Source organism: Lygodium microphyllum, chromosome 27 (assembly GCF_053477565.2).
Source record: "Lygodium microphyllum isolate KBCC chromosome 27, Lygodium_microphyllum_v1.1.10, whole genome shotgun sequence".
Lineage (NCBI taxonomy): Eukaryota > Viridiplantae > Streptophyta > Polypodiopsida > Schizaeales > Lygodiaceae > Lygodium > Lygodium microphyllum.
This window is the reverse complement of record NC_141161.1, coordinates 105570565-105586409: the sequence shown is the minus strand read 5'-3', so window position 1 is coordinate 105586409 and position 15845 is coordinate 105570565. Positions and strand designations below refer to the sequence as shown.

Here is a 15845-nt window from a genome sequence, read left to right as displayed (position 1 = left end):
TTTCGACAAAAACCCCTCCGATGATGGTGAACCCGATGTGAAAGGTCGTCATAGAAGAAGAAAAGATAATATGGGAGAACCTTCGAATGCAATCTCCTGTGATGTTTTGCAACAGTTGGTGCAAAATATGAATATGCTTATGCAGGTACAACAACAACAGGTGATGCAAGCTTGAGCTCAAACAAAAAGTGTTGTGATGAATGCTTTGCAAGCAGTTGAGCGTGAGGTGAAGTTATTCAATGGCAGGAATGTATCTACATATGTACATACCTATGCTCAGAAGATGGAATTATTTAGAGTGGCTCAATCTGCATGGAGCCGATATTTTGTACATGTTAGTGTTCATGAATTGAAAGCACGAATTACTGAATTATACTTGTAGGATGCAAACTGGGTAGCCTTCAAGAAGACACTCAGGGAAGAATTTTACATTGAGGACACCAGTTTGATTACGCGCAAGACTTTTCAGGAGTGGATTATACAACCCAATAAGGATCTTGTGGCTACAAAATTGTTAAGAGAATTTGAAAGTAGATTTGAGCAGTTGGATCTCGTAGAACAGCAAGCTCTTGCAAGTCAGAAAATTGAATTGTTTCTACAGGCAGCTGATCCTAAGCTTCAAGGGAAGCTTGATGATTTTCTAGAGGATCAGACTACAGAGACATGTTTCAAAACAGAGTGGAGAGATGTCAAGGAAGCTGTTACTGTGCTTGTGAAGAAGCATAGAAGAAGAGAAAGATTGCATGTCTCTAGCTTTCCCACTGTTACGGGTAAGACAGTTGAAGTATCCAGTAAGCCACCCGCTTCTGTGGCTAACCCTATGGCTGTACCTGTTATTGTTCCCTCTATTAGGGAAGATGTCTTAGATAAAATGGTCAAAGGGATGCAAGATCTTCAATTGAAGGTTGCAAAATTGGATGAAAAAGGACAAGAGGAAAGGGGACGAGCAACAGTCCCTAAGCTTGGAAAAATATGTATGTGGTGTGACAGTTTGCAACACGAGAGAAAGGATTGTGTTGCCTATCAAGAGGCCTTGGCATGACAGCTTATCTTTTGGAAAGATGGCAAAATCCATGCATAAGAAATGGGATTGCCTCTTGCTTTGAATTTTGGAAAGGGAGGTATGTAGAAGTTTTTGGAAGACTTGGCTGTTCGAAATGCTTATGCGATGGTAGGTGCTTCTACTTTTGGTCTATAGTTGGATAGAATGCATGGCCAAGTGATGGTCGGTCCAAAGGCTGAAATATGGACACATGCTTTACATGCAGCTGAAATGAGAAAGGTCATTGATAGTGAAATGTCTCATGCACAACAAGACATTCCTGGCATAACTGATTGGGAATCACTGGTAGATGCATATTCCGTATATGTATATTTAGTGAAGATACAAAACACGAATGTACTTGTGGAAGAAAAATGAAAAAGAGATGAAGATATTGCATGGACATCTAAAAGAATGACAAGAAGAAGTATGAATCAGCCTAAAGCTGCAAATCAGCTACCTCTCAAGCATGTTATGGAAGAGGTCAGTCAGAAGCAAAAACAAGATAACAAACAAGAGGGCAAAAAGAAGGGCAAGCAACCAGAATATAAGTTGCAATCTAACATTGAGATAGCCACAGATCTTAAGAAGGTTCTTGAAGAACAGATCTTAAACAATCAGGTGGAATTTACCTTGGGAGAGGTGCTTGGCATTGCCAAGCAAGAATTTCATGATGAGATCATTGACATAATTAAAAGGAAGTGTCAGTTTCTTAGTAATATCACTAGTGCATTGCTGCAATTTGAAGAGGAAACTGGTTTGGTGGGTATTCGAGGTGAATATGAGCATGAAGTAAGTACTGGATTATCTATGCAGGATGCTACTAATCAGTGGATAACATGTGGAAAAGAGAATAAAGTGGCTAAAAATGCATTGTCTTGTAGCAATATGCATGGTGAAGTAAGGCAAATGCAACAATATGGAGAAGAGACTCTAGGATTTATTTCTCAAGGTCACTATACAAGAAATCATTGGGCTAGAGCTACCACTGAAACGGTAGTGAAAATAGGGGAGCGTGAAACTCCTTGGGTTGCTTTACTTGACCATGGGTCTGAGATAAATGTCATTGAGTGGGGATTGTATGAAAATGGTGCATGGCCTGTGGACACTGATCATGGTTGGCATATAAGGGCTGCAAATAAATCTTCAGGGGAGCTCTATGCTACATGTCCTAATATAAAGGTGACAATTGGTGATGTACAGGAAGAGCAACACTTCTTTGTGCAAGATAATTCCTCATATGCTTTGATTTTGGGATAGCCCTATATTACAGGAGTGCGTATGGAAACAAAGGTACTTGATGATGGTTCTGCTTATGCAAGAGTCAGAAGCAAAGATGGGAGAAAAGCAGTCTAATTTTTTACTGTTTGCGTTAATCATCCTAGAAATCGTGATACGCTTCGAGAGTCTCCTTTGGTTCCAAATGCAAGGGAAGTCAAAGACCTAGATTTTCATTAAATAAGCATTGCTGTAATGCGGGGCTACAGTAGTGCTATTCAGAGGGTGTATTTGCCTCTTGATGAAATGAAGCATGTATTTACCATTGGTAATTCTCAGTTTACAGCAAATAGTTCATGTTGGTTTAAGCCTATGGAAGCTATGTGTAGGGTTGAACGCATATCTATGAAACAGGCTATTAAGAAACTGAGATCATTGGGGTTGTTAGCTGAAAATGATGGCATTTCAGGCATCTTTTATAGGCTCAATATTACTGACACTATGGCTGAAATTTTAGCAACTATACATGCAAAAAATGAGGCTGAAAAAAGAGTGTTGTCAGTATGTTCTTTGGATATGTATGATGTTATAGCATTGTTTTCTTAGCACGAAGGATTACAATGGGCTGAAGCACTTGTGGAGACAAAGTATAAGACAATTGACAAAAAGGTGAAACCAATTGCTTTACCACTTCCACCAGAGAGTGAGGGTATGTATGAAAAAGTGTCAAGGTAGCCAAGCTTACGAGACCCTAAAGATATAGTTCATGAGTTTACATCTAAAACGTTACAGGAATTGAAAGTTGGTGCAAAAGGTTTTCTTTTGCCCGCTGAGAGAAATTGTTTTATGCAGATGTTGGCTAGACATGGGAACGCATTTGCATTTCAACCAAGTGAAATAGATTGTGTGGATCCAAATGTTGTCTCTCCTATGGTCATATTCACTGTGCCACATGTACCATGGAACTTGAGGCCTATTCCAGTGTCTAAAGCTTACTTGCCAAAGCTGATGGATTTGCTAAATGAAAAGATTAGCATGAAGATCTTGGAGCCTTCTTCAACCCCGTACTCAAATCATTGGTTTACTATGCCAAAAAAGAATGGGTCTTTGAGATTTATTCAAGACATGCAACCGGTCAATAAAGTGACCATAAGAAATGTGGGTGCAGGTCCTATGGTTGATGAATTTGCAGAGGCTTTTGCAGGCAGAGAGATCTATTCTTTGGGTGATCTTTACTCGAGGTATGATCAGTTTTAGCTTGCAATTGAAAGCGGGGATATCACAACCATGAAGACTCCTTTGGGGTTAGTATGGATGTGTACTCTCCCACAGGGTGCAACAAACTCAGTGGCACACATGACAAATTCTATGAATAGGGTACTCAAGGATTTTATACCACAATTGACTATGCCCTTCTTGGATGATGTTCCAATCAAAGGGTGTGAAGTGGATGAAAAGAATGAAGAGATAGATGCTCATGGATGCAAACAGTTTGTTGCAGATCGTATTGTGGATTGTGAGAGGATTTTGACACGTCTAGAAGAGGTGCATTTAACTCTTTCTGGACAATCTTTGGAGTTGAAGAGGTTTTGATTGTTGGGCATATGTGTGGGCCTTATGGGCGAAGGCCATCACCAGCAAAAATAGATGGGATTGATAGAATGCAAGATGTATGCACGAATGTATCTGATGTGTGTAGATTCTTGGGTGCATATGTGTTCTATTTGATATGGATTCCTCACTTTGCACATGTAGCCAATGTTCTTTATCAACTTCTAAGGAAAGGTCAAAATTTTCATTGGGAAAGGAAGCATCAAAAAGCAATGAAGAAATTGAAGCAACTCTTAAAATCTGCTCCTACATTGAGAAAGGCTGACTATTCACATGGAAAGCCTATCATTATTACTATTGATACAAGCCCAATTGGGGTTGGATAGGCAATTGGGCAAGATGATGAGGAAGGGCAAAGGTATGCAATATGCTTTGGTGCAAAATTATTGACTGAACGACAGAGAAGATATCCACATGTAAAAAGAGAATTATGGGGAATTGTGATAGCCCTTAAATGTGATAAGGAGTATTTTATGGGTGCTCATGTAGTCATTGAGACTAATCGTTTGCCTATATTGGGTATGATTACTAGTTGTGCTACCCCGGACATTGCTATGCTCTGGTGGATTGCATACATCAAATCTTTGAATCCTGAATTGCAGCATATTGCAGGAAGAGATAACTCAGTGGTGGCAGACATGTTATGTTGAGCATGCTATGAGAATGAAGATGGGATGATGGATGAGGAGGAAGAAGATGACTTTCTTATGGCTGAAAATTATGTTGCAAGTGTGAATTTAGCAATGCAAGGTGTTGCTATAGCATTAACAGAATCTTGGACAACAAAGAGAAGACACTTTAGATGTTTTGCATCTTGTGTAAAAGTGTTTCTGGAAGACAAATATGCAGGAGAGTGGCTGAGAATTGGTCAATATCTCAGTACATTAACAAAGAGAGATGAATGGTCAGATGAGGAGTTTAAGAAGATCAAGAGGAAAGACTATGGATTTTTCTTTAAAGATGGATACTTATGGAAACATGCTAAAAAGAAACAGGGTATGCCATTGCGAGTTTTGGGTGACAGAGCTTCACAAGTAAAAGTAATGTAAGAATTTCATGAAAGCTTGTGGGCTGGTCATAGAGGTGTTTGGGGTACTTTTACAAAAATCAAAGAAAGATATTGGTGGCAGGTTATGTATAAGGATGTTGCTCACTTTGTGGAAACATGTACAACATGTCAAATGTATTCAATTGTGAGATGTCGGGATGGATTGCAACCCACATATCCATTGTCTCTTCATTTTAAGTGGGTGGTGGATTTGGTCACAATGCCTATAGGTCTTTGGTAGGGCACATGCTGTTTTGTAGTGGCTGAATCCTCTCAGCAACGCGCCAGCTCTGAAGTCTATCAGTCTTCCAAAATGTAACCCTATTAGTCTTCCAAAACATAACTAAGAATTTATGACCTAAATCTTTTGGGAGTTTTGACAATCTCCATAAGAGTAATTGTGTTAGTGCCAATGATTTTTATCATTGTTATCATGTTCCTCCCCCAAGTAACTAGAAAATATTTTACAAAGCTTTGATGATTGATGCAAAGCTTGCAACATCAAAATTCTTAGAAGTAAGGATCAAAGGGCGGCCGTCAATATACCACAAGGGTGGACATCAAATTATTATAGAGTGGTTGACAAATATTTTCTGACAAACAACATAGAGAGACAAAGAAAGAATTTGACACTCTAATGACATTAATCAATTTGATGGGTGGACCTTGCACTATTTCTCACCAAATTTTTATAAGTCTAGCATCTTAGGTTCCTTGTGAACTTGAACTAGAGTGGACAAAATTTGTATCTAGAATAAAGAGCATAAGATCAAACCATATTCCTCACTTTCTAATACATAATGATGGGTGGGCTAATCCTTCATGAGGAGTGCTCATTGATGTACAAAAGTGCATAATTAGAAGGATCCAAGCTAATGATAATTTTTGTCAGCTAATTTAATCATCACTTCTCTTCATCATTATAACCATTAATTTACTTCAATAGACCTGTCATACCATGTAGCCAACACCTGTACCATCATAGTTACTTCAAACTAACTGAGCATTCTTGTCCACAACATGTCATCTAAGGAGATTAAGCATGACTGATTAGTGCCTCAAGGAGAAAAGACCATCAAAATAATAAAAGGGTGGTAGTCTTAGATGAGAACACCCAAAAAATGATGATGTTGAAAAGTTGATGTTGGTCTTATTGCATGCTTGACGAGAAGCTTCTATGAGCTATGAATTCAACAAAGTATTTATGGTTATCATGATCTAATAAAAAATTTCTTCAATGGCAATCAAAAAGGCATCCTTACGCTTAGGTTTGTTTTCTCTAGCCTCATGAGGAACTTATAATATTTTTTAACCTTAGATGTCATTTCAATCTCAAAGAATAAACTTTCTTGGAGGTTTTTAAGTTCCTTCAAGTTGATTGGCCTATGTGCTACTATCTATATTCATGGGATCTCTTGCCTTTGTCTAGGATAATTATTTATTTTTCATATTGCTACCTCTATAATTCTATAGTATGACACAAAGCTCCTCAACATCGATCACAATGACGGGGTGTCAAAGGTGTAAAGTGACCTAGTTAGGAAATCCATATATTATCGATCAATATTCTCTTCACCTTTTTGAAGCTTCCATGGCTTCTCCTCCTATCTCTCTCTTTCTATCTTTCTTTCTCCTTCTCTAGTCTCTCTCTCTCATGTTCTCTTCCTTTCTCTCCCCCTCGTTGTAGTCTTTCCTCTCTCCAATCCTCTACTTTACAAACATATACACTTCAACTGCTACCTCAAGTCCTCTATCATCCTAATAGGAAGTGCAATAGCCCCAGCTAACCTCAACCATTTCTTAAATTATATTCCTTCATTACAAATAAATTTTTGAATACCAAGGCTGATGATAAATCATTTCTAGAGAGTATTCTCTCAATGTATAATCATGATGAACCTTCAAAACTCAACAAATTTCTAGTCTCTTTTTTAAGAATAAAATCCTCATTAGTTGTATTTTTGTTTTTTAATTAAAAAAATAAGTGTGCACTTATTAGGATCATGGCATTGCACTTGAGGGCCCTCAAGTTAGGTACATTTGATGGTCTTGGCTTACAAGCTTTATCCCTAATCCCCTAGTCCCCCTTCCAATCCTCCACCCCCCCCTCAACATTTCCTTAGGGCACATGAAGGGTAGGACACACCTAGGGAACTCATCTCACATATGATTCAAACTATCACCCTAAGTCACTTGTACTTTTTCTCACTACTTCTCATTTGCTTTAGAGAGATCACAATCAACAACAAAATCAAGGTGGAAAGAAACTTGAGAAAAAACCAAACTCTCCAATTGCCGCAAGTAGTTGCAACTATTATAGACCCTATCCTTCAAATCATTCACTAGTAACACAAATATGTCATACCTAATAGAGTAATGGTTTATCCCCCATGATTCTCTCCAAATAACCTTTTTCTCAACATCAATAATTCTTCCAAGCATTTACTCTTGAGATCCTTTGCTTCATTGATTACAACTATGAAGAGCTAGTGGAGGATTTTTCCAAGTAGTATTGCATGTGCATTCACATGATCTTGAAGTGTAGGAAAATACCCCAATAAGATTTGTTGTGTACATGAAGTGCTAGTATTTTCCCTTATAGAGAGTATGCACAACACATGTTTTTATTGCAAGTATAGAATATTTCAAGGAGCTTTGTGCCGTTACCTCCTCTTCAATTGGCTTTAACTTCATCCACAACCTTCAATCCAGTCTTCATCCACCATTGGAAGTCACTCATTAAGGATACAAGAGAATATCATAAATTTCAATAGTAGTGTCGCCTACCACCATTCCAACCATAACTTACAAATACCAAGAAGCATCTATCTCATCAACAATCATAAGGACAACAATGCATGGGCATCCATGGTACCCACATCTTTGACCATACCACCTGTGACAATTAGTGCCATGGGACTTGCACTTAACTAGGAGGGGGGTATTATTAGTCTCATAGAGCAATATGTTGCAATTTAAGAAATAATGTAGTATGTTAGTATTGAATTTTATTTTTAGATTATGCTAGGATCAATATGAACAATGTGCAACAAAGTAGTTGTGCTATTATTCTATAACATAAACCATGAAGCAATTACATTACTTGCATGTTTCTTTTTTGTAATGTAAAATTGAGAATTGGGCTCACTCCCATGCAAATTGTATTAAAATTAATATCCTCACAAGGAAAGGGAAAGATGATTTATCTATTTTCACCTTAGGATGGCTAATAGACCTTAGAAAAGCATGCAAATGAAGTAACAATGATCATGAGGCCACATTAATGGATTGGATGCATAAAGGGATGGGAACCATAGCCCATAAAAGGTGTATATAATTGATGAAAAAGAGAGAAACTATCTATTCCTATGCGTGTAAACTTTAGAAATCTTGATTCTTGCTTCTCTTGTTGTGCATTTGAGAGAATGAAGCAGAGGGAGGGAGTGAGTTTGAGAGTGTGTGAGAGTATGATAGCATTGCATGGATTTGTGGAGCAAATAATGCACCTCAATGAGCAAGTATAATGAAGAGGTGATTTATAGTTTACTACAACTCTATATTGATTTGCATTCTTCTTTTCATGCATGGGAATGGTGGATTGTAGATTTGTTTGAGAGAACTGTGTGAGAGGTGATTGATGACATTGTAAGTGAAAGCTCCTGAAATAATAGGAGTCCATTCTAAGTCCTTACGTTGAGATTGTGCAATGCAATACCTCATCACAAGGAAATAGTCATGCTCCTCCTCAACATTTGCTTCTTGAAACGTGAGACCCACACACATAAACGTGGACAATACAATTAGTCGTAATTCAAAACATAGCCTTTCTCATATTTATATCTCAATTGAAGCTCTTTTTAAAAAAAAATAAAATCCAAGATGATGTAGTAATCTATGTGTAGCTTCATTTATTGAACGAAGTTTTATAAATCTAAAGTTTAAGGATAATCTTTTGGTCCAAAACTTTCCCTTAAATAACCTTGTAATTATAAACTCTAGTGTGACATTTTGTTCATGATGCACTAATCTACATACATCTTCAGTTTTCTAATGGAGTTTTGCAAGTGTAGGGTTTAAGAGAAATGTGTGGATCCATATCTTTTTATTAAAAATTTGTAAATATGACTTTAGGTATTATAGTTCATTTATGATATATGTAAATAATTATAGAAAAAAAAAGGTTTTACATTCATTTAGAACAATGAAAACATATTTGATATTTTATGTACATGTATGATGTATAGTAAATGAATTAGCACTCTTGATTGAGAGTAAAGAGAGATTAGGTGAGAAGACAGTGTTTGTTTTGACAAGATAACAAGGTCACTAGATCGAACAAATACCAATGGAGTACTAGATGAAGCAATTCAAATAGAAAACCTACATAAGGAGAGAACTCGAGACAAGAAAGGAAAATGCCTAGAATCTGAATCCCAATCCAATAGAGGAGAACTTGAGATAGGAAATACCCAAACTTAGAATGTCATGGGTGATGTGATGAAACAAAAATAGAAGCTCTTGAAAATGATCGGCTCATTCAAGAAGACTCGATTGTACCGTCAAAATGTGCAGTGCATACATTGTGATTGTGATCATTTGCAGTTTCTGAATTCTCTCCATAGAGCAAGACTTGCACAAATTATGGGTTGTTTGGTCATGAGGCACCTACATGTCAAGCCCTTAGGCAGCTTCTCTATGCTATATATTATACAAATCGTGTGGTCCCATATCCTTGACCACAACAGATGGCTCTTCTTGCTCACCTAGATCAAAGACCTAAAGCTCCTTGAGCTTACATTAACCTAATAACATAATGTATTATCATAGATAGAGCTTTGATCCTATGAATTTACTAAATGAAATACCATTTCTTTTGAATTAACGTGGAATCTTCCATGTTCTGTAAGGTGTATACCCGGGGTCATTTTGAAGGACACACAATGTCAAAGAAGTAAAATCATTTCCACTAAATATAACTAGAATGGATCACCCCCCAAGTGCCAAAATTGGATTCATACATGGAAAATAAAATAGATTATGCATTCAGAAGGTGCAAATCACAAATTATTACTCAATATCAAACATTTTTTTAAAGGACATTAGATGACCCCTCTCAAATACCACTTCTCATGATTCCCCTTTGATTGATTTGACTAAGAATCTATAGCCATGATGCTAGGCAAGTCCACATTGGTGAGAAATAATAGATTTCTAAGATAAGTTTATGTCAAGACTACTCACAAAAAAATGAATCCTTGAGTCACCAATGAGGCCTCCCTTTGATCAAAAGCTCTTTTTGAAGCTTACAGATTTTACTTTGGGATATCTATGATCACATCATGCATATGCAATAGAAGGAGTTTTATTTTCTAGTTAATGAGTTATGAAAAGTATGCCTAGATAGAGATTTAAATTAAATGAAATTTCCAACGAGCATATATTCAATGTACCCACATGATATTTAGAGTTTTAACATAGTGAATCCCACACATCAAGGATGGATCAAATTGAATGTGCATGAAGAAAGAAAATACACTTCCATCACTTCTACATAGTTGCATCTATGATTAAGCTTTCATTGTGAAAGACTTAAATGCATCCTCAACCCAATCTGGTTTCCCAATATAAGATAAAGAATGCCTACACCAAACTCTCTTACACATGTCTTAGTGCCTTCTCACTCCATCAAATAGTCCAATGTTAGTTCACAAAAAGAGAGTCATGGAACATACTAAGGTAGGGCCTTTTGAAAATCAAATGCACTTCAATTACTCTTCATGTTGAGAAGTTCATATACACCTAAAAAATTCTAAGTAGTTTACCTTATGGATCCTAATACACAAGTTTCAAGGTCAATGTAAACTTCAATTGAGGTTTCAAAGAAGTGGGTAAATAGGGATACATGAAAATGGTGCCATCAATTGATGTAGCATCTAGTCAATCCATGACAAATCAAGTCAAGCATTTCATTCTGTATATCACTAACAATGTAAAATTCCTAACTCTTTTAACTATTTTGTACCAATGATCAATAGGTGACCTAAATAGTTGGTGATCCTTTGATGAATGGCAAGCATCAACATAACAAGCTTAAGAATAATTGTGAAGACTTCTATAAGGAGATCGATTTAGTGGTTGGCTCTTGTGGGGATCACTCGAATTAGTATTTCTCACTTTTGACATACATATTATTGCGAAGAAAGAATTGGTCTTTAAGAAAATGAGTGGATTTCTTTGCTTTTGATATGTCAAAAACTAATTCTCATTGTTTTGGATTGACCTTCAAAGGATATCTATGTTTTATAAGAGCATGGATTATGTGTTCATTTTTTTCCCTTTCACTAATGTGTTGCAAACCCATAAACTAGATCCAGATAGCAACTCATTGAGTTACTATTCTATGAGGAGCCATTACTTGTTTTCATAGTATTTGATTCATGGATGGTTTTTTCTATGAACAAACGCATTTATACCCACACACATGCATAGAGATGCACTCACAAATATCCACATATATGCAGACATGCACACACATGCACACACAAACACATTCTTTATCCATTTGTGTGTATGTGCATGTGGATTTATTGGAGATAAAACCTCAACTTGGAGGATAAGACCAAGCATGCATTTTCACAAATAGATTGGTTAAGACAAACTCTCAAGAAGGGATGATAAGGCTAATGATGTGTTTCAAGTACTAGTCTAGTATGAATAAACAAATTAGCACTTTGTCATTTACTACATGTTGATTTGCACCTTGCGTAGTCTCATCCCCTCCTAATGATAAAATGTGTCCCTTTTCAAGAGAACATTCATATGATAATCTTATGCATCACATTTTGAAAGGAAAAGATTTCTAAAATCTCTTCAAATAAACATCTCAGCAAAATTCATCGCCTATGAGTTGAAAATTTATCAATTGAGTGTTGTGGTAGACATTGATGCAAAAACTGATAGAAATCTCTCTCTCTCTCTCTCTCTCTCTCTCTCTCTCTCTCTCTCTCACATTCCTCACTAGCTCAATTGAGTGTAGGAGATAGAATCATAAGAATTATGATAAGAATAAGGATGCATTTCAACATTAATATTTGACCCATGTCATCCTAACACACATGAGCTAGTAGAAGAAAATCCCCAACAAGGAAAATAAGATTAACAATGCATTCAAACATTGCATGGTCCATGTATTTTGAGAAAAAAAACTTGCAAGCAAAAATGAGCTAGTTGTAACCAAATCCCAACTTGCAAGGATAAGATTGAGTGTGTTCTCATGTCTTATTGTCTATGCCATGGTGACTTACATATGTTTCTAATCTTAATAAGATGTACTGAATGATTAGTTCTATAATGTTTCCCTCATTATATTCACATGTTTCTCTGATTTTGGATACATGTAGATAGATACGTACATACTCCATAACAACATATGCCACTAGAAGAAGGATCATACATACACTAGGCATAAACTGAAAAAAGGGCATCCCTCAAAGATCTTTCTAAGTTTGAAAGCTAGTTATGAGTCTTTAGAGTTGGCATCCAAATTTATGGCATAAACCCATGTGCATGAAAATGATTGAAATGTTCTTAAGACACCAATTTTGATGGCCAATTTTTGCCATGTACATTGATTAAAAAGAAACACAAAGAAAGCTTTCAAATGTATTTGAGATTGGTAAAATGATACATCTTAGGTAATTGATTGTGAAGCTTCCTTGGGATGACTTGATAATGTAGCTCTTGAAATGAACCTTGTTGTTGAGACTTCATAGTTCAACTAAACTTTGGGTTCATTCAAAGAGCTCACATATGCCTATGTATAAGAAGTATTATGGAAGCATTTATTCTAACTAGATCTTCATCCATATTTCATCATGATCCTCACCATCCTTGTCTAACAAGTACATGGCACCCTATGGTGAGGCTGTAATAGCATGATGAAAATGGAAGAGTATGTAAAATGCACAAATAATATTTAAGGATTCCGAAGAGCCATGAAACTGGGATTCCCTTTATTCATAATTAGGGTTCTCATTTCTTGGTGAATGTAGATTTTCTCATGCTAGAGAAGTGCATATGTATATGGACAACCTATAACTTGATGTTGTTCCTCTATCACAATACATATAAGCATATGACATACTGATCGGTCTATGATGGAAGTGACTTTAAAATATTGTTGATTAGATAACTAGAGCCTATGTGTGATGATAACACCTTACCTCTATCCTATGCATTCCATTAGACATCCATAAAGGGTGTATAATTATGCTCTTGATCAGAGTAATTAAGTATATCATCAGTGATAGGATGAACCTGGTCAACATGAGCTCCTCCTAGCTGATCATGTTGAAGAGGGCGGTTCACACAACTCCAAACCACCAGTTCGAGGCCGTCAGGAGGGGCTGGTCCGCCAACATCTGGGTACAAAGTTTGTTGTAGACTGTCACTAGTTGAGCATGATGTGGAGGAAGCACTGTAATCACTACCACTGCTTGATATGTTGTTGTTGTTTCTGTTAGTGCTCATAGAAGTGGCTACTCCATGCTCATGGACCATAAGCTTATTCCCAGGGAGCCAATTTGTATTGTAGGCAATGAGGCTCATCAAGTCATCATGTTGATGGGTATTGTCGATCGGTAGGCTAGGGTGGAGGGAGCTCATAGCTGATGGATGTTGTTGAGGTTCATCATCTTGTTTTGATTGATGATGTAATGAAATGCCAGCATGCTTTAGAGTGTATGTCATATCATGGAGATCTTCTAGACAAGGCATGGAGGTGTTAGGTAAGGATTGTAGATGGGGATGGTCATGGTGAGGTAAGTTACTAAGAAAGAGATGATGATGATGGTGATGATGAGGATCATGATGATTACCTATAACATTGGTGGTTAGGTTCAATGTTGCAACAGCTGCTTGGTCGTGATCAATGGAGATATGGGATGATAACGGCATGGTGGGAAATGGAATGGCATTAAGTTGCTGCTGATGGCCGATTGAAGTAGATGGTGGTGGTGATGATGATGATGATGGCATGGTGAGGAGCCCTGCAACCGGTCCGCTATTGATGCTAAAAGAAGCTGGAGAAGGCGAGTTGAGAAAGGCCGCGTGAGCAGGGAGGAGCTGATGTGGCCTCTTCTTTCTGAAGTGGGAATGCCAGAAATTCTTAATGTCACTGTCTGTGCGTCCTGGCAAGTGCGCCGCTATCTTGGACCAGCTACAGCACGAAGGTGACAAACCACAGAGAAAACCACACACAAACGAGAAACATTAGGGTAAGGCATTGCGCATTATTTAGCGATCAAATGTAAACATCTTAGGGTTCCATCAAATTAGGATTTTGTCATCAAACATCTGCAAGAATTTGCTTAGTAAATCAATCAGCAGACCTGACATTCAACAAATCAATTCAATGAAAGAAGTGAAGATACTGTTACTTCACTCGACCATGCATTAGCGTCAATCTCTTGTAATATACCATGTCTATAACGATTTATTACGATTATGCGACACACGGCAAAACAGAGTACTAGTGGAGGAGCTGCAAATAGTGATCAAGCATAATAACTGTTTAATCATGAGGGTTACAGTTGATTGTAGAGAAGCTGCAACTAGTAATTAAGGTTTAGTAATTTTAGTAACGCTCAAGAGGCTTATATTGATTAGAACGACGAGAAGAACAGGCTTCCTTCCCGACCAGGCAGGCTTTGCTTTAAGGCTTTTAATTACCTGTTGCCAAAGACTTTCTGCAGATTGACGATAATCATCTTCTCTTCTGCAGTGAATTTGCCCCTCTTCAAATCTGGCCGTAGGTAGTTTATCCAGCGGAGCCTGCAACTCTTACCACAGCGCTGCAATCCTAGAGAGGAAATATATAGACATATAGATATATATATATATTAATCTTAAAAATCATGAAGAAATTTTAAAGAAATTTGGATTATGCTAGTGTAGGAATCATTGTTACAGAGAAAAAAAAAAAGCATGGATAAATGTTTTAGAAAAAATAGTTACCTGTTTTTTTAGCCACTTCACTCCAGTTGCCGAAGCCATGCTGGGAGACGTACTTCTGAAGCTTCTCGTCTTCATCAGGAGACCACAAGCGCTTCCTCATCTCGCTCTCGCTCGCTCGCTCGCTCGCTCGCTCTCTCTCTCTCTCTCTCTCTCTCAGATTGAAGTGAATTATCCTAGTTCAAATGATAGATGCAGCAGTATCCAGAAGGACTAGAGCGGCTGAGCCCTTACAAACCTACGGCACGGAGAGAGAGATACAGACAGACAGGGAGGGAGGGAGGGACACAGGGACAGAGACAGACACCCCGAGCTGAATAATTCTCCTCACAATGATGATGTAGGGAATATCCAGAAAGGGAGGCAAAGAGACCTGCAGCCCAGAGAGAGAGAGAGAGAGAAAGAGAGAGAGAGAGAGAGAGAGCTGCAGTGTTTTTGACGCTGCAAGGGGGGCGGGGGGGGACTGATCTGATATTCACCTTGCGATGCCCATCTCACTGTCTGTTCTTGTGATTAGTCGTCTTTTTTGTCGATCCAAAACTTTGGTTTTCCTTTGTATTTAACCACCCAAAACGGTGTGCCAACGCAGAAGCCTTTAGATGCCGCACGGCAATGATAATCCAACGCCCCATCAGTAAAGAGAGAGAGACCCGGAGAGAGAGAGAGAAAGAGAGAGAGAGAGAGAGAGAGAGAATTATTGAAGTAATATCTGGACACATTTCTGCACACGAGCGCGTTCCGTAGGCCCTCATAATGAGCATTTCATCTTTTTTAGAAATGTACGTATGATAAACCCTAAGGTCTTAGCAAGACTATTATTCATACATGTTCCTAGTGACACACAAATAATACTATTATATAGCATGCTAATAGGGAGATATATATATATATCTATCTATATGTATACATGCATAC

General features: G+C 37.6%; 1 protein-coding gene across 1 annotated transcript; it reads right to left on the bottom strand.

Annotated features, from left to right (window-relative positions):
• Positions 1-12456: 12456 nt before the first annotated feature.
• LOC148012684 (uncharacterized) lies at positions 12457-15441 on the bottom strand. The gene is made up of 3 exons (XM_087668914.1): positions 14934-15441; positions 14649-14778; positions 12457-14136 (listed from the first exon to the last, which is right to left on the bottom strand). Exons 1-3 carry the CDS (start codon positions 15031-15033, stop codon positions 13161-13163), a joined length of 1206 nt encoding a protein of 401 aa, XP_087525040.1. The 5' UTR covers positions 15034-15441; the 3' UTR covers positions 12457-13160.
• Between the last annotated feature and the right edge of the window lie 404 nt (positions 15442-15845).